At 33.3% G+C, this 22,828-nt stretch overlaps 1 protein-coding gene across 7 annotated transcripts in view; it reads left to right on the forward strand.

Moving 5' to 3' along the window:
- The window catches only part of LOC149080233 (armadillo-like helical domain-containing protein 3), a 95,156-nt gene that overhangs the window by 55,512 nt on the left and 16,816 nt on the right, over positions 1-22,828 (forward strand). For all 7 annotated transcript variants that reach the window (XM_089239310.1, XM_089239308.1, XM_089239312.1 and 4 more), the window contains exons 15-20: positions 531-579; positions 3,681-3,770; positions 4,413-4,471; positions 5,865-5,930; positions 7,475-7,605; positions 13,917-14,005. In XM_089239310.1, coding sequence (XP_089095436.1) covers positions 531-579; positions 3,681-3,770; positions 4,413-4,471; positions 5,865-5,930; positions 7,475-7,605; positions 13,917-14,005 — 484 coding nt within the window. The remainder of the gene's footprint in view (positions 1-530; positions 580-3,680; positions 3,771-4,412; positions 4,472-5,864; positions 5,931-7,474; positions 7,606-13,916; positions 14,006-22,828) is intronic.

The following is a 22,828-nucleotide window of genomic DNA, read 5'->3' on the forward strand; positions in this document are numbered from 1 at the left end:
TCGCAACAAGCAACGTCCGAATCTCGCTAAAGATTGGTAAATGCACATTTTAAAGTTGCTTTAGAGATTAGATTCTTGGGAATATCAGTCTTTTCTTTCTGATGATGTTCTCTGTGAACGAAATGGGATTTAACAGTGAAAAGTTGAAAAAATGAATAATGCAATGGATTCTCATGAGAGGATTCACAGTACTTTTTTGCAAAATCTGGACTTGGAACTGTCTACTGGACTTGGAACTTTAAATAAATTTTTATCATATATCAGCAGTTTGGTGCTTCCTAAAGAATGCACCTTCTGATTAGCCAGGGGGTGACACAGAATATTTCAGGGGTAAAATTATATTGCAATTGGGAACAGGGCCGTGATTCATAATCAATGTATGATGTCAGTTTGAGGTGCTGCCAAATTGGCTTGAGGTGGTAGTGCAGCAAACATAAAAATTTGAGAATCTCTGTGATATATTTGTTAGAAAATTTTCTTTTTTTGTACATCCAATGCAGTAGATTTTATGATTATTATTTTTTTACTAGTGCCAAACTGATGCAATTGGAAGCTCTGTTGAAACTGTTGAAAACATCTGTAAGTTATAAAATATATATATTTTTTAAATTATGTTTTCTGTTTCAATAATGTGCAAATATATTTTCCTGAGCATTTTCAACCATTATAATGTGCAGTTGCACTGATGTTTGTATAACTTTTTAACAAGTTTTAAAATTTGGTAATTGATTAAAATGTCTTCCATTGGGGTATATAATAATTATTAAAACAAATGTATAATAATTATCAAAATAAGTGTATAATAATTATCAAAGTAAGTGTAATAATTATCCAACAACGCCATGTCAAATGATACACATATTATATATACCAGTACAGTGCATATTTTATCTATCAACATCAAATTGAAACAGAAAGGTGGTGAGAGCTTGTACTAATTTTATATAGTTATAAAACATGCAGTTGAGATGGCACTAATTGAAAGTTAAGCAAGGACTGAATTTGTTTTTTTTTTGTTCTGATTGGTCACTAGTTTCTTATTTTTATTTTCCATGATTATCTCTCCCTTTTAGACAAAGGGTTGCATGTTTCTGTTTAGTGACAACCGCAAAGGAGTGATACGTTATTGTTGAACCATGTGATTGACATTAATCCCCAGTCGAGTGCATTCAAAAGTGGCTCTAGGGGGATAGGCAAACGTGGCTACAGGGAAAGGGCAATGAGGGTGATCACCCTCCCCCCCCCCATTCAGTGAAAAAATTGTGTTATTGGCATAGGCAGGAGGTGGACACTTCCCTCCCCTCCCCCCATTTACTATACACATCCTCTGTGATTTGTCCCCCCTCCCATACAAGGAGTTTATATCCGCTTATGGGAACAGGGTGCATCATCCAGGGTAAGAAAAAAATAATAATTGACAGAAACATTTGGAAAAATGTTTCATTTGTGAAATTCAAGGTATGAATTAATGCATTATATGGAATAATATGCAGAACAAACTGTAATTTTCGATGCATTTCATCTAGCTGAGAACACAGACAATTAAATATAAATATGTAACCAGCATATTATGTTAAGAAGTGGGAGTAATGTAAGCCCAGGTAAGAGCTTCAATGACATTTAGTTTTTGAACCTTTTATCATCCTGTCTGTAATATTTATCTTTCACAATATTACACATGGTGTATACAAATATTAGGGTTTTCAGATGTGTTTCTGGTGTGACTTATACACTGTAGGAGATGAGAAAAGATGTCTTACACAGGTGAGAATTTCGTCTCAAGCCATTCTGGAATGCATTGCTTCCTTATTATGAGAGTGGTAGAAAACAATTTCGTGGTTCTCCTGGCATTTACTTTTCCTTTCTCTTCTTTTTTTGTATTTATTTTTAAGTTTTCTTTTTTAGTTCCTTGTTAAATCTGAGCTATCATGAAAACCTACTTGCTAAAAATGACAGCTGTGCTACACAAATGGCATTGCAGCAAAAAAGGCATTAACCCTTTTACATACTTTTAACCCTTTTGGTGACAAATTTGAGTAATATGCAATTGAACTAGCAGAAATAAGTCTTGAAAACTGGTATCACTGTTAACATACAAGAAATGAAGACAAAAAGATGAGGAAAAGCAGGTTTTCTATTGTTTCTCCCTCTTCCAGCCCCTTCCCTCAAGTATGTACATGATACTACATTTTTTTTACTTGTCAAACTGTAGCGAAGGAGAAAAGAAAAAAGAGGATGCTGACGTGAAGGAATGAAAATAAAAAACTGAAAAAATGTTTGTTTACAGGGTTACCAATATCTCGAAAGAAGGGAGAGAGAGAGTGTGTAAGTGTTCATTTGCAAAGATACGAGAGATATTGCCTTTGTGCATTGAGGGGTTAATTTGCTCAATTACTTCCCCAGACTCTTGCAAAAGCAAGTAAGCTCTGGCCCCCACCTCTTTCCAGATATTGGGATCAGAGGTGTACATGGGGGGGGGGGAGGCATAGAGTGCTTGTGCCCTTCCCCCAAAGACAATCACAAATAAATTTTTGATCGTCTTGGGGGGGGGCGGGTGAGAAATTGTCACTCTAGTTAGAAAAAATTTATACAGAAAAAATATTTTTGTTAAAAAAATTTAAATACAGAAAGGGAAATGTTTTATATGTTATATACTTCATGTATACTTCATAGCCGCTGTGGTGGTCGAGTGGTTATAGTGACGGACTCGTGATGTGAGGATCCGGGTTCAAACCCCACAGTGGTGGTCGGCTGAAGTTGGTTTTCTGTGGTTCCAAACTGCAAGGCGCAAATGCAAGCCGATCTCCCCGTTAAAAAGTCTCGCCACAGAGAGCAACAGTCCTACAATGATAAATCATTCAATCATAACACTTCACTCATAGTTAGAAAAACTGGTGGTAGATGGCAGCACTACACATAACAAGCATTACAGAGAAACAAAAAAAACTTCACGTTAGGTTTCACTACACGTACACGCACATTCCCGCATGTACCGATTCGTTGGGGGTTCCGCAGGGGGGGGTGCATGTGTGGTGTAGCAGTAGTAGGTAGGGCCTCCAAAAAATGGCTCGGGGATCCATGATGTTCTTAAATCAGCCACCTCGTTGGGCAATTTGCCTGTTGTGGCGTTGTATTTGTATTTGTACATGTTATACATGTGACTTACATGCTATGTTACTTATGTTATGACTTACTTACATGCTATGTTACTTACATTATGACTTACTTACATGCTATGTTACTTATGTTATGACTTACTTACATGTTATACTTTATATGTTATAATGGAGAGGGTTGTAATAACATATAAAGTATATGTTTCCATTATACTTTATATGTTATTACAATCAATGCTATTTCAATAGGGCAAATTCAGGGCAATACTCTTTTCCTCATAGAAATCCTTTCAGTTTACAAAGCTGTGGGTACACTGAAATTCTGAATATTCAGAAATCATAATTTTATGACATGATAAATGAAGGAGTCTATTGTAAATTAAATGTGCTTGTATAATATCCAAAAACAAAAGAAAGTTGAAACTTTCAATGCTCTGGATCCTTTTTCTCCCTATCAAATAATGTGTATTTCCTGTTATGTCAAGAGATATCAAAGTTTGACTGTAGTTAGTATTTTTCAAATTTATTTTCAATTTTTTTTCATTGATAAATGTATATTTTCAGCAAACAGTTCCAACATTGACCATATTCCACCCTCAAATCTATTAGTAACATTTTTGGAGTTTTGTTCCATTGTGATGCAGAATACCAGAAGTGAGTATGATTTTTTTAATTATAAGAAAGTTTATATATATATATATATTATATAATTTTAGCTCAGTTTTTTAATTAGTTAATTCTTATTTATAACCATGATTTTCTGTAATTAAGTTGTGGTCTACTAAATATATATATTTTTTCCCAAAAAGTTGTATTCTTAATGTTTTTATTATTTATGAGCATAATAGACAGGGCATTTCTTCTGGTATTCACCTAAAGCAGTGTTTTTCAAAGTGGTTAGTCAATATCTCCCTAAAGGAGAAGCTGGAATGGATCAATAGAAGTGGAAATAATTCTGTTTATGTGCCTTTAGGTATAAAATAGGAGGTTTAATCATAAAAAACAGGGCATTGAAACAAAAGTTTAGAAAAATATTGAATCAAACGTTCTAATTCACTAATCAGTATGTGCAAATACAGTGAAAATCCTATATAATGATACCCAATGTAGTGGTATTACTCTCTTGTCTATATGCACTTTTAATAGTGTTGATATATTTCATCTATAACAATAAATTCTCTATCACAATATGTTTCTCCAGTCCCTTGAGTGTTGTTATACAGGTTTTTCACAGTAATAGTTTATCGTTCCAGTGTATTTTAAATATTAATTGATTCCCCTTCTTTTCCTTTTTAGTGGAAGCTAATATGAATACATGCAAGTTGTGTTTCATCATTTTAATGTGCATCTCTGAAGTTAGTGGAAATTAGCCTTCATTTCACTTATCAATCTTATTCTATAACTGATGTCTTTTTATAACGTCATAAAAATATGGCATTTTAAAGATTTTTCAAAACTTAAATATTTGCAGAACTGCAGTAAAATATTTTGTTTATGCTTTTTGGTGGGAAGGGGCAATGAGAAATAGTAAAAATGACAAGAAAGTGTCTGATCTGCAAGAAATGTATAAAAGGTTAAAGTTAAAAGGAAAAAAAACCTGAAGGCTACTTGCAGGCTGACTTATGTGATTCTACATATTAGATTGCAAAGCTTAATAACTGAAAATAAATGAATTTGCATATTCTAAAACCTTAAAATCGGTGGTTGCCTCAAGTTTGTTAGGGAAAATATCTATATCCTCTCTCAGGTTCAAACCCAGGACCATGACAGCAATTTTCACGGTGGTAGACAAGCATCTTTCCACCACACCACTTGGGCACTTCACCTGTTACACTGTCTCAAAACAGAGATAATAACCATAAAGTCTTTTACTTATGAATTTTTTATAACAAATCTGGATGATGCATATTTTATTTGTATATGTTTTCATATTTTTGGTTGCTGAATATTCATTTTTATACCATGTAATTTTATGAGTTTCACATGTTTTTTAAATTTTTATATTGAAAAGAATTTTTCTTAATTGAAAATCTAAGCTTGGTATGTCTTGAGTAAAAAGAATAATTTTCACCAATTTTTGCCTGGTTTGTTTCACTTTTGGCCACTGTCCCTGGCAAAAATACAACCCTTTTTACTAGTAAGGATGGTAGGTTCTTGATCATGGTCTTCGTAACCATTGGTGAAGAAGAAGGTGTGATATAGCAAATAAAGTTTTCAGTTGGCAGGGTTGTTTTTCTTCTGGAAGAAACTGGGAAAAACAAAAGAAATGGAAGAAACCCCTGGACACAAAAATTGCCCAAAATTAATGTATAAAGTGAAAGAGCTAAAAAAACAAGACATAATTATATTATGTATAAACTATCTTAATTTATTAACATCAAATATTAGTTTTGTATAATAATTTTTTTTTTATTATTTCATTTATATGTTTGCAAAGAATTTGCATCCATGAACAGACTGTAGTTTCTTTTGTTTGGAAGAAACTGCTAAACCTTGTGTGATTTCCAGCATCACTTTTCAAAAATTTGGATACATATCTTTTTACCAACCAGCTATCATTATGCAAATCATCTCAAGCTTTTGGTAGTAGTTTTTTGGGGCTATAATCTGATGGATAGAGTTTCTCCTCAAGTTTTGGGCACCAGTGCATTTGGTTCTACAACTATAAATTAATTTGTAGAACAGTGGAATAAAAGTTTTGTCATTTTGATGCTTCTAATAAGAACTAATTTATTGTGTTATTTCCAGGATCAGTATGCAAATTCCATTATGCATGATGTTAACTTGGTCTTCAAGGTTCATGTGCACAAGATGGTATGCTTGTATTCATGTATGACTAAATAGGGTGCACAGCTAACAGCACACACCACAAATTACTGGCAAATCGTTGATCCTAGAGGCATACTTCCAATTAGAAAAAGTATCAAAATAATGTGTTGACTTCAGATAAGTCATTCATATTGCATATTCTAACTGCAAGTATGCCTCTAAAATCAACGGTTTACCAGTAATTTGTGGTGCATGCTGTTAGCTATGCACCCTGTATATTATACTAAAAGTAGTTGATCTCTCTTTAAAAGATCAAGAGAAATTCTTGATTGTATGCGCTTGAATGTAGTATCTTGGCAAATCATTCAAACTGTGTACTTAATCTGGCATTCTGGAGCAAAATTCTGGCGTTCTTGTTGCAATAAATCACGTAACTTATCACCATATCTAACTCATGGTATTTGATCTTATGTGGTTAGGAATGACAGTTGAAAATATAAACTAAACAGGAACTATTTTTTGTATTGCAACTAAGGCAATAATCATACTTTTTAACAGGATTAATATTATTAGCTAAAGGGTGATTCTTATAAAACCAGCCCAATGAATTTGCTAATAGTTCTGCCATGATGCATATTCTGCTCACAATTATGACAGGATAACCTATTAAAATAATTGACATACTTGCAATAGTAAATTGTCCATAAATTGAAATTGTTTGTGTGGGCTTGATTTAGAATTAGACACCCACTTTTCTGAGTTTCCAGTTTCTTTTGTCACTTCTATTTTTTGTGCTTTCATGGTCAGTTTTTCAGAGATTGTATTTTCAAAAACAAAAACTAGCCTAGGGGCCTCATCATAGTAAGTGCAGCATGCCTCCAAAATTATGTATGTTTATAAAATTGTGAGAGCTGAGGAGGGCGAGAGATACAGTGAAAAAATTTTGAAATTTGTAATTTTTATATAATAATTTCATTCAAGTAATTTTTTGTAAGTCCTGATGCCAGAAATAAAACAAAATAATTCACAAAGTTAAATTTCGTTACAAGTTTCACCCAGTTTCTTAGTAGATGAAATTCATTTCAGAAATGTTTTTTATTTTAAAAGTGGCAGTGTTGATTTAATAAAATGGAAATTTCCTCATGTGATTGATATTGATTTGATTTCGTTTTTTGGAATTTGGTTTCTTAAAGTGGCTGATTTTATAAACCAGTGATTTTATTAGTGGCTGGTACTGCATATAACTCCAAAATATTCATAGGATATGTGACATTGGGAAACTTATAACCTTGTATCATTGGTGTGACTTGGATCTGGTGGTTGGAAATTACTGGTTTATAGTATTTAAAGAAATTAATATTTATGTACTATTTTCCTTTGAATGTAGTATGCCATTATTAATGTGAACTTAGAATATTAGTTTTGCGAAAGATATATATATATATATATATATATATATATATATATATATATATATATATATATATATATATATATATATATATATATATATATATATATATATATATATATATATATATATTAGTTTTGCGAAAGATATATATATATATTTTGTATTTTTTTAATAGCCAATGAGACATAGAAGAGCTATTTCTGATATTGATGGACCTTCGAGGCCACTGGCATGTTCTTTGTTGGATTTGATGGTGGAGTTTGTGCTAAGTCACATGACAAAATCTTTACCCTTTGAGTTGTATTAGTAAGAATTATTTTTTTGTAATTTCAAATGTTTTAACATATAAAAATACAGGGTGAAAAATACAGACAAATAATTTTAGCAGTTTCAAGATTTTTTGTAGGATTATTTGTAACGCGATTCCAAAATTTTATAAATGCATAGAAAAGCTCACATTTTCTTTTGCATGCTATAGGCCAGCGGTTCTCAACCTTTTTTGACTCGCGGAGCCCTTTTTAGTAAAAAATTCTATGACGGAGCCCTGCAAGACCCATTTCTTAATTACTCATCAAAGTTACTGATTTATTTTTACTATTTAAAAATATTTATAATTATTTTTTTTAATTTTTTCTGTTTTTTTTTAAATCTTCCTTGAGCGGTCGCGGAGCACCTGGAGAGTGCATAAGGAACCCCAAGGGCTCTGTGGAGCACCGGTTGAGAACCTCTGCTATAGGCAATACTCCATCTAAGCTGTATGTGTGAATGCTTCCTGTGGCTGAAAATGCTTTGATGTGCACAGAATATTTACAGCTCAGTGAAGATTCACCATATTGTACATAAAATATCTGTCCATATTATCATACCATGCAGACGAACATTAGATGAGTAAAAAATAAAATAAAAAAATAATAAATAAAAATAAAATACACTATCAACGGGTCAATGCAGGCAAGAAAGAAAACCGGTATAATATCTGTCCATATTATCATACCATGCAGACGAACATTAGATGAGTAAAAAATAAAATAAAAAAATAATAAATAAAAATAAAATGCACTATCAACGGGTCAATGCAGGCAAGAAAGAAAAGAAAACCAGAATGACCGTTACCTACATATGCTCAGTATGTGCCCCTCAAGTGATTTATTTGACAAATATCAACCCTGCAACAATGTTCCTCCCACACATTATGCATCATGTGCTTATTAATGTTGCTGAAAGGAATTGCAGAAGAATTGAATCATTCTGGTGATTTGGTGATTATTATTTCCAACAGGGCTTATTCATTGCTTTTAAAAATATTTCATTCAAGAATCACAAAAAGTGCTATGGAAATAGTGGGAGAATTATCTTATTGGTGAATGAAATGCTGTCCGCTGGTCTCCATTTGCAGTGTGAGCTAATTTTCCAGCATGTTCAGTTTTACAATTGTTGTAATAGTCTGTTAAAAAAAGAAGCAAACACGTTTTTTATTGTTTGATGCCATTTTACTGACTATAAGGCATTCACTTTTCTGCCACAAGCAAAAAACAAATTAAACTTTGAGAGATACTTACCTTGTAGCATCAAAGTCAATCAGAGCATCTCTTATCTGACACTACCAAAAAATTGTGAAAATGCTTTAAAACCCATTTTTGACCACTCCCCCAATTGGCCAAATTGCATAATTTTTTTAAAAATGATAACTAGTTACTTATATAACATATTTGAGAAGTTTTAAAAAAATTATATATAGACATTAACATGTTTTTTTTTGTAATTAATGTAAACTTCCAATTAATATATAAATTAATTAACTTTATTCAAAAGTTATTTAATTAAAGTAATTGGCAGTTATGATTTTGGGCAATCTCATTTATTATGTGACAAAAGAAATTTAAGAAAAACCATTTTTTTCTATTTTAAAAAAAATTATTTCTGTTCATGGTCATTTCCAGATCAAAAATCAGGATAAAATTTCAAAATTTTTTTTTGAAAAGTTATAAAAAATTAAATGTCTTTGTAAACAAATTTTTAAAAATACTATGACACTCATTATACCCTTTAATTTCCAAAAATGTTAATTTCATACAAAAATTTGCATGAAAATTAATTGAAAAAAAATTGTGCAAATGCAACATCAGTCAGAAATGGGTTAATTATTTGTAGACACCTTGTAGTTTTTAATTTAAACTTCAATGTGTGTGGTGTTTATATTACAAAATGTGTAAAGACACAAAATAATTTAATGCAGGACATCTCAGATTTATTTACAGAATAACTCTTTACACTGATTCTCAAGCAGCGATTCCGCTCTTTAAAAATCACAGAGGACATAAGTTGGTTTCTCTCTCTCTTGCTAGAGTTACAACATGCTCTCACACATGTTTGGTGCATGTTTTATGCATAAAGGAAAAGAAAGTTTGACACAAATGTCAAATATTCTCATGAGATCCTGTATCTTCAACAACCTTCAATTCTGTTTTGATAATGTTATAACATAAGCAAAACACAGATGTTGTCGGCAAACTTGGTGGGATTTACAGGAAAATGTGTAGTTCTGTCCTAATTATTGGTTTCACATAGAGTGAAGGCTATTTACATTGTTTACAATCAAAAAGTATAATTAATGATAAATAATGTCTATTGACTTAAATTTCTTAACAATATGGTATAATAATTTTTGTCACTAAGTTTATAAAGAATCCTAATTATATCGTCAGTGTTCATGCAAAACTGAAAAAGAAAAGAAGGGCGGTGAAGAAAGTGATAAGGGATAGTAAAAAGGAAGTTGGATCAAAGTTGGCAGTTAACATTGGCTCTGACCCAAAATCATTTTTCAGGTATGTCAGTAATGGATGCAAGTGGACAGTTGGTCCAATCACGATAGGAGGGTCTAGGGTAGAGAGCAATGTAGGCATGTGTAGTGCTTTCAATGACTTTTTCATGTGAGTGTGATAGTGAAGGTGATATTCAAAGTACCAGTGTGACATGGGGTGACAAAGTTCTCAACGAAATTCGAGTGGAAGATGTGGAAGTCATAAAACTCCTAAACTATGTATGTGCAAGCAAAACAGGACCAGATGATATTTTTCTTAGGGTCTTTAGGAAATGTGGTAATGAACTGTTATCGCCAGTTGCATAGATTTACAGAAGTAGTGTTGCTGAGGGTATTGGAAGTTTGCTAATGTTCTTCCTATATTTGAAAGGGGTAGTAGGTAAACCGTGTCAAATTATCATCCAGTAAGTTTAACGAACCCCTCCCCTCTCGAAAATTTTGGAAACTCGTCAAAAGGTGATTGGTGAAGGGGATTGATGAAAATAATGTGATAAAAATAATGGAAAACCAACATGAGTTCAGGAAGGGAAAGTCACATGTATCCAACCTCCTTTGCTTTTATGATCATATGACTATTACTTTTTATCAGTAAGCTTATCAGGGTATCGATGGGATTGTGAGCGAATTCATAGATGACGTGACACTTATGGGGGTAGTTGGGAATCAAGGCAATAGAGAAATGCTCCAGAAAAACTTGAATATGATAGCAGCATGGAAATTATTATCAAAAGTCAATTGGGGTGAAGTGGATAAACAAGAATAACATATTGTTGGAAAACAAATTTGGGTTCAGGAAGATGAAGTCTTAGGTAACCAACTTCCTCTGCTTCTATGATCACGTGACTAAGGCTTTGGGAAAAGGCAAAAACATAGATGATGTTTATCTTGATTTCTAGAAGGCATTCTATTGGGACCAACAGGGTAAACTCTTGAAGCGTTTACATGAGATTGGGATTGGGGGCAACTTGTTGAATTGGATTGAATCATGGTTGAGTGATAGGTCACAACGGATTGTGGTGAACAGGGAATTTTCTGATTGGACAGGTGTGAACATTGGAATTTCTCAAGGAAGTGTCCTTGGGCCCATACTTTTTTCACTTTTTATTGATAAACTCGATCAGAATATTGACGGGATTGTTAGCAAATGTGCAGATGGCATGAAGCTTATGGTGGGGGGGGGGGTAGTGGGGAATCAAAGCGATAGGGATATGCTCCAGAGGAACTTGAATATGATTTTAGCATGAGCTAATGAATGGAACATGACCCTTAATGTTGATAATTGCATAGTTGCTCAGTTTGGTTCAAACAACCCACGTTTCACTTACGAGTTTAATGGTATTATTTTTCTAGATACAACTAGGATCACCGATTTGGGAATCCTCATTGACGAGCAGCTTAGGTTTTCTGAAAATTGTTAAGCAGTAGTTAAAACAGCATACAGAATGCTCGGTTTCATTCTCAAAGAGGTTTCTTCGCTTTCTCCCAAAGTGATCCTTCCACTTTTTGGAGCTTATTTAGTCCTGGATTGGAGTATGCCATTAAGTTTTAAAGACCATTCTTACAGAGGGACATTGACTTGGTCGAGGAGGTGCAGAGAAAAGCCATGTGTGCTCTCTGTGGCACACTGGGCTTGAGCTATGAAGAGAGATTCAATTTTTTGAAAATGTTTACATTGGTAGAGCCCGGGTATCAGATGAGATATGATCAAAGTGTTTAAAATTTTCAACAGCATGGATAAAATGGACCATGAGTTATACATTATCAATGAAATACTTTGACAAGGGGACACCAGTATCGATTGGTAAAGGATAATTCTAGGTTGTGGTGTCACAGGGAGTTTTTTTCTAATAGGGTTGTGAATAAGTGGAATAGCTTACCATTAGTCGCAAATTCTAACACGATTGACATGTTTAAAAAAAAATATGATAAACATATTGGGATAAATCCAGAGGCTACACATGCTTAGATGAGACATCCACAACTTTTATGGGCAGTATATTTATATTTTGTCATAATTATTGGTTTTTTTATTGCTCTTATTGGGTTGCTGTATTTTTGATATAGTTTAGATATATATTTGACAACCATATTTTTATGAGCATCTTTTTTCAGCCACCTCGATGGCCATTTTGTCTGTTGTGGCCTTTATATTTGTATTCAAATCGATCACCTATTATTGCAGTTTCTTTCTCCTAAAAAGTGCAGTTTTTTACATACAATGTTTTGCCTGAACACAGATGATATGTCGCTTCTGTGATCACTATGATTGTCAAGGATGATTATATCATATAAGAATTATATATATAATATGTTATAACAGATAACATAAAAACTATATATTGAATCTAAGTGTGTAATAAAAAAAAAAATAGTGAAAGAATGTAGAAACTTGACTACTACTACTTTACCGTACACCAAATCTGGTCATATATTGCCATACACCAACTCTGGTCATATATTGCCATACACCAACTCTGGTCATATATTGCCATACAGCAATTCCCAACCAGTCGAGTTGGGTGGGAAATGAAGGCTCCATCCGTCAGTGGTTGCCCCAGGCTCGGTAGGTAAAGAAGTTGCTTCTGACATTCTATGCCCGGATTCAAACCTGTGGACCTTGATGGTAACCTTCATAGCGTGGAAGACGAGCATCTTACCACTGTGCCACTCAGTCACTTATAGAAACTTGACTGGCACTGCAATAATGTATTTATCAGAATGAGCTTCATTGCAAATGCACCACAGCCATTTCTTTGATGAAATTTAACTTTCGTGTAAATTCTGTTTTCTTGCATTCCACAAATAGTTTTTAGAAAATACTTTTCAAACACATCTGATCAATTCCAAATATAGTCGGATCTCAGTATAATGCTACCCATGGGAATAAAATAAAAACGACTTCATAAGCAGGGTGACTTAATAATGAGTAAACTCAATGAGCTAGTTACATTTGCAAGGATCTTTTAAAAACTGATTATAAATGGGGTACTATTAAAAGAGTGGTACTATATTAAGTATGCTATACCAAGATCTGACTACTGCTACTTAACTGCAGGGCCGTCTTAACAGCATCATGGGCCCCCGGGCCAAATGATTTTTCTGAGGCCCTACCAGGCAAATTCTCAAAAATCTCAACCAGATCTCATTTTTGGGAGGCCCCTTTTCTCTTGAGGACCCCGGTCCATGCCCGGGTAGGCCCATGCTTTAAGACGACACTGCTTAACCGTACATGCACCTCATAGACATTTGTCTGAGATGCCAGAATGTGTTGTATGTATATATGTACGCTGGCGTGTAAAATTAAGGATGAAGCTGAAAAATTGAGGTTGAATACTCGTTATGGATGAAAGCAGATTTAGTCTGATTAGTGATTCAGGATGCTTACACATCTGGAGAGAGCAGGGGACACACAATAACCCCTCCAACATCATCAAAAGGGACCAGCTTAGAGGTAGCGAAGTTCTCCTTTGGGAGGTATCATGCTTGGTACCCGTACATCTTCTAAGATGGTTTAGTCACTGGTGCCCGCTATTGTACCGAGGTTCTCATTCCTTCGTTTGGCTCTTTACTTGACCTGGTTTGTATGATTCTTGAAAAGAAAATGGCCAATAATAGTTTTTTCCATTGTGTTTTGTCCAATATTTTAAGAAACAAATTAAATGAATTTTTGAAAAAAAAAAAAATTTTAATTTTTGAACTATTATTTCCATATCTTTTTTTTTCTATGAATTGTTTATGGTGAGTTTTCCCAAAGATTGAGATATTTTCTTTTCACAAATGTTTGTTGTTTCATTAGCCTTTGTCTAGGAGTGGTACAAAGAATCTTGTGCTATCAGAAGAGAGGACGCATTCGACTTCAGTATAATTGGAAAGAATTATGGACTGGTGATGTTTTTCTTTTCTTTCAAAAAAATTCCTGAGTTTATATATACAAAATTAAATATCTAATTTTTGATTTTACACTCACTTTTGAGAAAATCATGTAATTTTTTTCATACCATTTAGTTGTTTCGTTTGAAAATGAGAAATTCAGATTTAAAAAGTAGTTAAAAACATTTAAACTGCTATGAAAACATTAGCATTGTTCAAGGCTTATGGTGTTTTGATGATCACAAATATAGAACTAAATTTTTTAACAGAAAGGCATCAGATAGCTGATATATCTGTTCCTTTTCAATGTGTTGAAAAATATCTGTTCCTTTTCAATGTGTTGAAAAATATCTGTTCCTTTTCAATGTGTTGAAAAATATCTGTTCCTTTTCAATGTGTTGAAAAATATCTGTTCCTTTTCAATGTGTTGAAAAATATCTGTTCCTTTTCAATGTGTTGAAAAATATCTGTTCCTTTTCAATGTGTTGAAAAATATCTGTTCCTTTTCAATGTGTTGAAAATTGATTTAAATTGCATAATTTCCAAACGATTAGCAAGGTGTTAATCATGGAAAAGTCACAAAATAAGAGTGATGGTCATGGATTTTTTTTACAAATCTATTTTTGAATTTCCATGACAAGTTCCCTTGCTTGATTTCATCTGTGAAAATCATGGCCTTTCATCAGGCTTCCCATTTCAAAAGCCTGATAAAATTCTTCAATCATGCTGTGGTGGTTGGCTAAGATTTATTTTCCAATGTGGATAATAAATGAATGCCAAATAGCTTATGTTGCCAAATAATTATTTTAAAAACCAACCCCCCCCCCCCCTAAAGAAGAAAGCCCTCACACACAAAGAATGAGTCGTGCTTTGGTGACCTCTGTTTTTTCCTTCAAAGATAAGGGGAATTTCCCTATGTGCTGTTTTCTCTTCTCTTGTTTTTTCCTTTTTCTCTAATAAGTGCAACTATAAATGCGAAAAAGATTAAAAATAGACTATTTCCATTTAAAAGTAATTGATAGATTTTTTCGTCCTATTCTTTTAAAAAATAATTAACAACCTGCCTTTGCTAATCTATGAAAATGCAACACTTTGAATTTTTTTATTCCAAAATAAAACCACAAATTTTTGATCGAAAAGGTTTATTAAACAACATGCAACATAAATAATCAGATGCATATTTACATGTACACAAAATTATTTCTTTAATGTTTCTAATTTCCTATTTTCCTTTGAGCCAATTTTTTTTTTAAATCAAATCATCATTGACTTTTTTACAGTAATTTTTCAACAGTGTATTTGTGGAGGAAAAAATGATAGTTTTGATGATATCATATGTATTATGCTTATGACATTCTGAATTCAAATATATCTCTCATAAATGTAGGTTTTGTAACGTAACATTGCAAGCTACATTTAGGTGGTTTTTTGCATTTAATAAATTCCTTTTCAAATACAGATGATAACAATTTTGTGATCACATAATTAAATTTTACGATGGTTAGTATTTCATTACATGGATATTTTAATCCCCCTTTATCTATATTTGTTATTAATTGGTATTTGAACTATAGATTTTTGGAATTAGAATGTCATGGCAAGTTTTGCATTTTATCTTTTCAAATAAACATTGACATAATACCCAGCAGTATATGTTAAGATGATATTTAAATCATCAACACATTCTAAATCATCTAAGTTCACTGAAATGTTGAAGTTTTCGGAGTCATTATCTTAATCTCATCATCCATAAGTGTTGCACTTACATTTTCTTCAGTATTGAAATTGTCAACAACAAAATCCCCATATAAATGTGAATTTAAAGTTAAGGGAGGAAGACTTTGTACTCTCAATTTAGTTTCAGTTTCAAATATTTGTGTTAAAGAGACATATTGTGCACCTGCCGAATGTCTGTGTAAACTAAATCTTTTTTCTAATTAATCAGTTTGAAATTTACCAGTAAGAATGTAAGACATTTGTAATTTTTCTGTATAATACTTGACAATATCAATTAGAACCTCTGTTGAGTGTGACAGAGCTAAATGAGTTTAATTACTTAATTTTACAGTGTCACTGTTGCATATTTTCCATTTATTCAACCCCCAAAAAAATTTGCAAAAATTCTAATATCGTATCACTTGGTGAGTTCGCGAGTGGTTGCTGAAATTCATTTCTTTTTGCAATGCCTTTAAAAGGAGTTTTAACATTTACAATATCCCACCAAGTGGTAATAAGTTTGATGAATAAAAAAGTTTCCTCAAAGTTTAGCAAATCATAAACTTGACCTGCAATTTTCAAACCTTCTACAGTATGTGCACTAAATACTTGCAATACTAACTTGACATTTTGTTATTCTAAACCAGAAAGAAAAAGTGACTTGCTAGTTATGGTATGGCAATATTTGGTAACATTCAAGGATTCCATTCGGTGTAATTTTCTCAGGGTTTGGAATGAAGATATTTTAAATTTATCACATGAAAGCATTTCATTGCTATTGACGAGAGGATATTAACGTTAAAATGCAATTTTTGCGTTTTTCTAGTTCAGCCAATTATTTCGTATATTTTTCAGTAGATGCACAGTGTCAATAACAAAAAACAGTGGCCTGTTGTTGTCAATGGGATGATTATACCTACTGAGAAGTTTAGGAGGATTGGTGAATCGAGACATTGCTTTTAAATTGATTGCATTATTGTTGCTGCAGACACAAATTACTCTGAAACCAACATTTTCTAAGCCAATAATTAATTTCAATAAAAATGCACATAAAAACCGAAAATGGTTTTAACTGGATAAATATGAACTACATCTTTAAAAATAGATTTAACACTTTGTATCACGAATACATAACATGTAATGGCAATATCTACTAAGTTGACTGAAAGGCCAATCAGATTTCCACCTTTGTAATTGAGAGCAGCTTTAATGTGAATCTCATCCATTAACAATGACACTGTTTTATCATTTTCATTGATATGAGAGACTTTATTTGTAATATATGATAAGAAATTAACATTTTGCTCATCTAATGGATCAGTAATGTGATTTACAAACAATCGCTGTAAAGTGGCAGCATAATCTTCTTGTGGACATAATGGACAAGTTAATTTTGAAGTCCTTCAAACAATGTTTTAGTTCTTGAAAACTCTTGAACGCAAACATCTCGTATTGTTCTTTTGATCTAATGCTGCCCTGAATGGTACTGGAGAAAGCTTCATTTTCCAAAGAAAGTTGCTTTGCATCAGGTCCTTCTTGGGAACATTTTCTGGTGATAACATATTTTTGGCAGTTTGGAAAATTGGAAGGGATAGCAAAATCATAAATTCGTGGATGAGGCAGTGGAACACTTAATTTTTCACCGGTTTTTTCCACAAACAATTCAGAGCTTCACTGAATGCCACTTTCTTGGAAATGTGCTTCACAGATCTAGAAATCGATACAATAACACAAATCAGATGAAAAAGGCGACAAACATAGCATTTCTTTTTTTAAAATTAACTGCTAAGAAAACAAATTTTTAAAAACATGAAAAGTTGATCCCTATTCATTCAATAATTTCAGTCGAGAAAGTACAGTTACAAATGGGAAAAATTAAAAGAAGAGACGTTCACAAACCTATATACACTCATGTCCATAAATTGAGGATAATGCCAGCTCCGGCAAATAAAGGTTCAGAAACAAAACAAACGTTACTTATTCATAAAGACCATTTATTAAACAAAAGATAAAGAACAAAAACGATGGTGTATGTATGATACCATTCATAAAAACTATGATTTTTGCTCCCTGGAGCAATTGTAAAAAATATCTCCTTTACAAAAACTTACTATTACATGGTTGGTATGATGGTTGATATATTGTATGGCTCCCATGCGATAAAATACAGTCCGTACAACGCCTAGGCATGCTGAGTATCAAATTATCGATCTGATCTTGGGGAAGATCACTCCACTCAGCAAGCAATGCTCTCCGAAGTTCCGGTACACATGTAGGAGGTGGTTGACGGGCTGCAACTCGTCGGCCAAGCATGTCCCACACATGCTCTATCGGATTCAAGTCAGGTGAGAATGCTGGCCATTCCATACGGGTTGTATCCTCAGATTCAAGACATTCGTTTACGATGTCGTAACGTTGATTCGTTTACGTCGGTGAGGACGGGCGTTGGCATCCATAAACACAAATTGGCACCCCTAAACAAACGTACATGTTGTTCCAGAATGATGTCCCGATAAATTTGGGCTTTCATGGTTCCGGTTTGAACATGCAGATCTGTTCTGGAACCCAGTATAATTCCACCCCAAACGAGCAATGCTGCACCACCGTAACGATGTTGTCTTGGTGGTAACAGATACCTGGCGTTCTCCATATGAAAGTCCGACGTGAATCAGACTGCAAGCTAAACCTGGACTCGTCGGAAAACATCACACAAGCCCATTGTGACGATGTCCACATTGCATGTTCTCTACTCCAGGCTAATCGCTGCCGACAGTGAGTTGCCGTGAGCGGAACACATCTGACAGGCCTGCGAGCATATAGACCAATATCTCCCAAACGTCTGTACACGGTTTGCCTTGAAACTGTGGTACCCGTGGCTGCAGATAGCTGACGAGACAGGTTGGATGCTGTGCTCCGTCTGCTTCTTTTGGTAGTTACTACCAAATACCGGTCTTCATTTGGCGTTGTCACTTGGGGCGACCTGTACTGTAACGTCTACTGACATTTCCGTTATCTTGGAATCGTTGCCAAAGCCTAGAGATGACATTTTGGGCAATTCCAAGTTCCTTGGATACTTCCATCTGAGTACCCCCACATTCCAGGCGGCCGATAATTCTACCACGTAAAAAATCATCCACATGCATCCTCTGTGTCATAACTATTCGTTTATGGCACTGAGCGCCTTACAGAACTCTTGTGAACAATTTTACTTCTTTGCCACCGTTCCTTATATACCCCTCTCTTACACTCTCGTCATTGTGATGTACTATCGGCATCATCTGGTGGCTTCCTGAAATTTGCATATCATTCTTGCAGATGTGTGTGATAATTCTACAGGTGAAATTTTTACTTTAGATTTCGATTTCCGTGTGATTCTGAATTATCCTTAATTTATGGACATGAGTGTATATCACTGGATAGTCTAATGTTGGAGAGGAATTTTTTGGATTCAAAAATTTTAATTTTAAAATGCTTTGTTCAGTTTATACTTTTAGACTGCTATTAAATGTGGTAATTATTGAATAAATTATGAGTAATAATTTATTTGTACTTGATTATAGTGACTGACAAAATATTACCAAAATTAAATTTAAATTTATTAAATTGAATTAATAATTAACAATTATATATACATGATTTATTTGTTTATTATTATATCAAATAATATTACTGACAAAAATAATTAGAAATTATTTAGGCTTTGCTTAAAATCTAATTATAATTGAAACAAATTATCCTTATTTTTGAAAAGCTAACAACTACCCAAAATTTAAGGAATAGAACAAATAAGAAATCATTAAAAAATTTTTTTTTAGACCATGTGTTTGCCTTAATGAAAAAGAAAATAAATATATTCACTAACAGAAAAATATTTTTTATAATGTTTCAAAATATATGATGAAAAATAGCATGAAATTGAATAAATAAATAAATAAATAGATTGAAACTTACTCTTTTGAATTTTTAGTGATCTTCAGATTTTGTTGAGGAATCACTGCGAGCCATTTTTTTAAAATGCCATCATCTTTCAGGGAAGCGGAACATTGAAACTTTCTCGGTTCCATCGTAATTCCTGTGGAAGTTGATGATGGAACATTTAAAAACTGTATTCTAATTTAGGTTTTATGTGCAGAGAAAAAACATGGAGATTAATATTTTTTCAAAACAAAAATTAGAATTCTCCTTAACAAACAAAATTGACTCAACACTCAAGCAAACGTGCAACATTAAGCAGGCGTCGCATATTTGTTGGCACACGAATGTTGTCCCATTTAGCAAGAAGAAGGCTGTCTGTGGGACTGGTTTTTTCCAACCACCAGAGCATGACTTATCCCTTGGAGGGAAGCTTGGTGTGGGGCTTTCTTCTTTAGGGGGTGCTGGTTAGACCACCAATTATGCTACCAAATGACAAGTTAAATCACTAATTCTCAAACTAATAATCACACACATCCTCTTATATAGGCCTGAGTCAAACAATATTGTATAAATACTTAAATTCATAGTGTTGCAGGTTGATAAGGATAACTTATGGGGACAAAATGAGTCTGGTTCCATGTTAGCTTCAAAATATGTAAAAAGAAAACTTTTCACGAAAAAAAAATAGACAGTATAAACCAATGTCCTGATAATTAAAAAATAATAATTTCTCCATATTATCATATTGGTCCGTTTCATACTTTACAAAAGTGATAACTAGAGCCCAAAAGTTAAGGCAAAATGACATAAATTTTTTTTTTTTTTCCTATTTTAAAATTTTTTAGTAAAAATGCTTTTTTTGGAATTTTTGTGCCATAAATTTGTGTTTTAACATAATTTTAAGTTTATTAGTGAATTCCAGAGACCATAATATGTAAAACTTGGATATTTTGAGCATTCAGAACTTCAAAAGGATTGCTCTTTTTAAAATATTCCAACTGTCAGTATTAATTATCATCAGCAATCCCCCCCCCCCCTAGACCCCTTTAGATGCAAATAAGTGATCTGAAAGATTGGTATTGCCATGCATGACCACTTGGCATTAGACGTGAATGATTTTGTTTCAAATAAACGCAGTCAGTGTTAGAAAAATAGGAAAATTAGAAATTTTTGCTTTTCTAAATGTTTCACATAACATGTCTCGCTCAGGCATTGAACTGCATTTTATATGTATAGCAGACCAATGACTGTCCCAGAGGTCAAACATCAGGGGTTTGAGAAATGCATACTTTTTTATTACACAAGTAAAATTATGTGGTCGTAAAAGAGAGGTGACTGTTAAGAGGGGTTTGTGCTGTGTAACAGGGTTCTCTTCAGCCTAGAAAGTCAGAAAAATGAAAAATGGTTAAGGAAAATGTAAAATGTTTGTAAAAGACAGGGAAATTTGCAAACATTTGATAAAAGTCGGGAAAATTCTGTGGATGGAAAATACTGAAATTTGAAAAACATGTTGGATGGTCAAGATTTTGAATTATATTTCTTTCTTCAGTTTTGGTCAGGGAAATGATCGAGCTGGGAACCTTGCCTAAGTAGCATCAAGAAAAGTTAAGTGGCAGAAAAAGCTTTTGTAGAAATGCCACAGCCTTTTCCATACTGCAGCCTCATATAAGCTGCATGTAATCTTTACTCATAAAAAAATAAAATAAACCCATTTAAATACAAGGAAATGGTGTTTTCATAATTTTCTTGAACTGGAGTTCCATTTCTGACTTCTTGTGCTGACTCACAAACGACCTGTTTAAAACTTGATATTTTAGCAGAAGTATTTTAACAAAGTATAACTTTTGTTCCTAAAATTTCCTACTATTTTTATGCTGATTCAACCAGTCATCTGGTCAATTAATTCTCTTTTTTTTCCTTTTTCGGAAGTTTGAAGCTAATAAAATATATTTTTTGATTAAAATTCTTTATGAATATATTGAAACTCGGTTCACATATCGTGTTCTTTTCTGTTTTCTAAAATCATTAACAAATTTTTTTATAATAATTGAAGTAATTACTAATTATTTTTCTGAGAAATAAGTACACCAAAAATGTCCATGATGTTCTATTTCATCATAGCCAGATGACTGATTAAGATAATAAAATATCGACATTATAGAGATAGGCAAAAAAAAAGAATCAAAATATACAACCATTTGTATTTTTGTTGGAAGTTATGGGTTTGACACATGGACACAAAAGTCTTCAACCAATACACAAGCATTCTCAATCTTAAACTTTCCATTGTGTTTGTGAAAGAAGATCCTGAAAATTTTGTTTATTTAAGTGCTTTCCCCATAGCTTCTCCGTGCCTCCTCTTCCCCCAATGTCCATCTATGTGCTTGTGTGCATGCCCCACATGAGCTTTGACAAATATTTTCTGAAATTTTTATGCACACTGAACAGAACTTGATGCTGCTTATCAGTCAGGACAATAGACATCTCACTCTTAACTTGAAATTGAGATTGAAAACACTGACTGTGATGAAAAAATTTGTCCTGAGAGCTCCACCGCTCAACCCATTAGATTATATCAACACCCTATTTATAGATCACAATATTTATCTATCACAAGATGTAGCCTCATCAGTCTTGCTGTTATAGCCGCTCTCAGCTAGTAATACCGAACAAAGACAGTCAAAAGCCAACAAGGAAATGACTAGTAGGCAAGCAGGAAGCTCACCTTCATTTCAACCTTAGCATTTGACTTGGTCAGATGTAGTATCATTTGATCCACTGAGCAACCTGTGGAGAAGTGTGAGGTTAGTCTTTACAGAGACCAGAGAGGTCAGTGAGATCATATGGTCAATTGCAAAATATTTCTTTTCCTTTGAAGATAGCAGCACCCATAAAACCTGTTATTTGCCACTTCATACTTTGACTTCTTCAAGCACACATATATTCAAGCTTTCAAACATATATTTGTAAATAGTAAGAAATCGGCACTACCAATTGCAGCGCCATGGCTTAGGTTCATTAGAAGCAGGAATTTTAAGAAAATTTGAACAGACTAATTAAATAGCTCTATTTTGTGAGCAACCAATCAGAACATTGCTTTAGATTTACATGTAAGCACTCAGCTCCATTCTGATCATGATGTCTGACTCAAACAGGCATTTTTTTTTTTGCTGAGAGCAAGTAGCAGATTTGTAAATTTACCAACCA

Source organism: Pholcus phalangioides, unplaced genomic scaffold, assembly GCF_987345545.1.
Source record: "Pholcus phalangioides strain wild (caught in Gottingen) unplaced genomic scaffold, Ppha-v1.0 ptg000011l_1, whole genome shotgun sequence".
NCBI lineage: Eukaryota > Metazoa > Arthropoda > Arachnida > Araneae > Pholcidae > Pholcus > Pholcus phalangioides.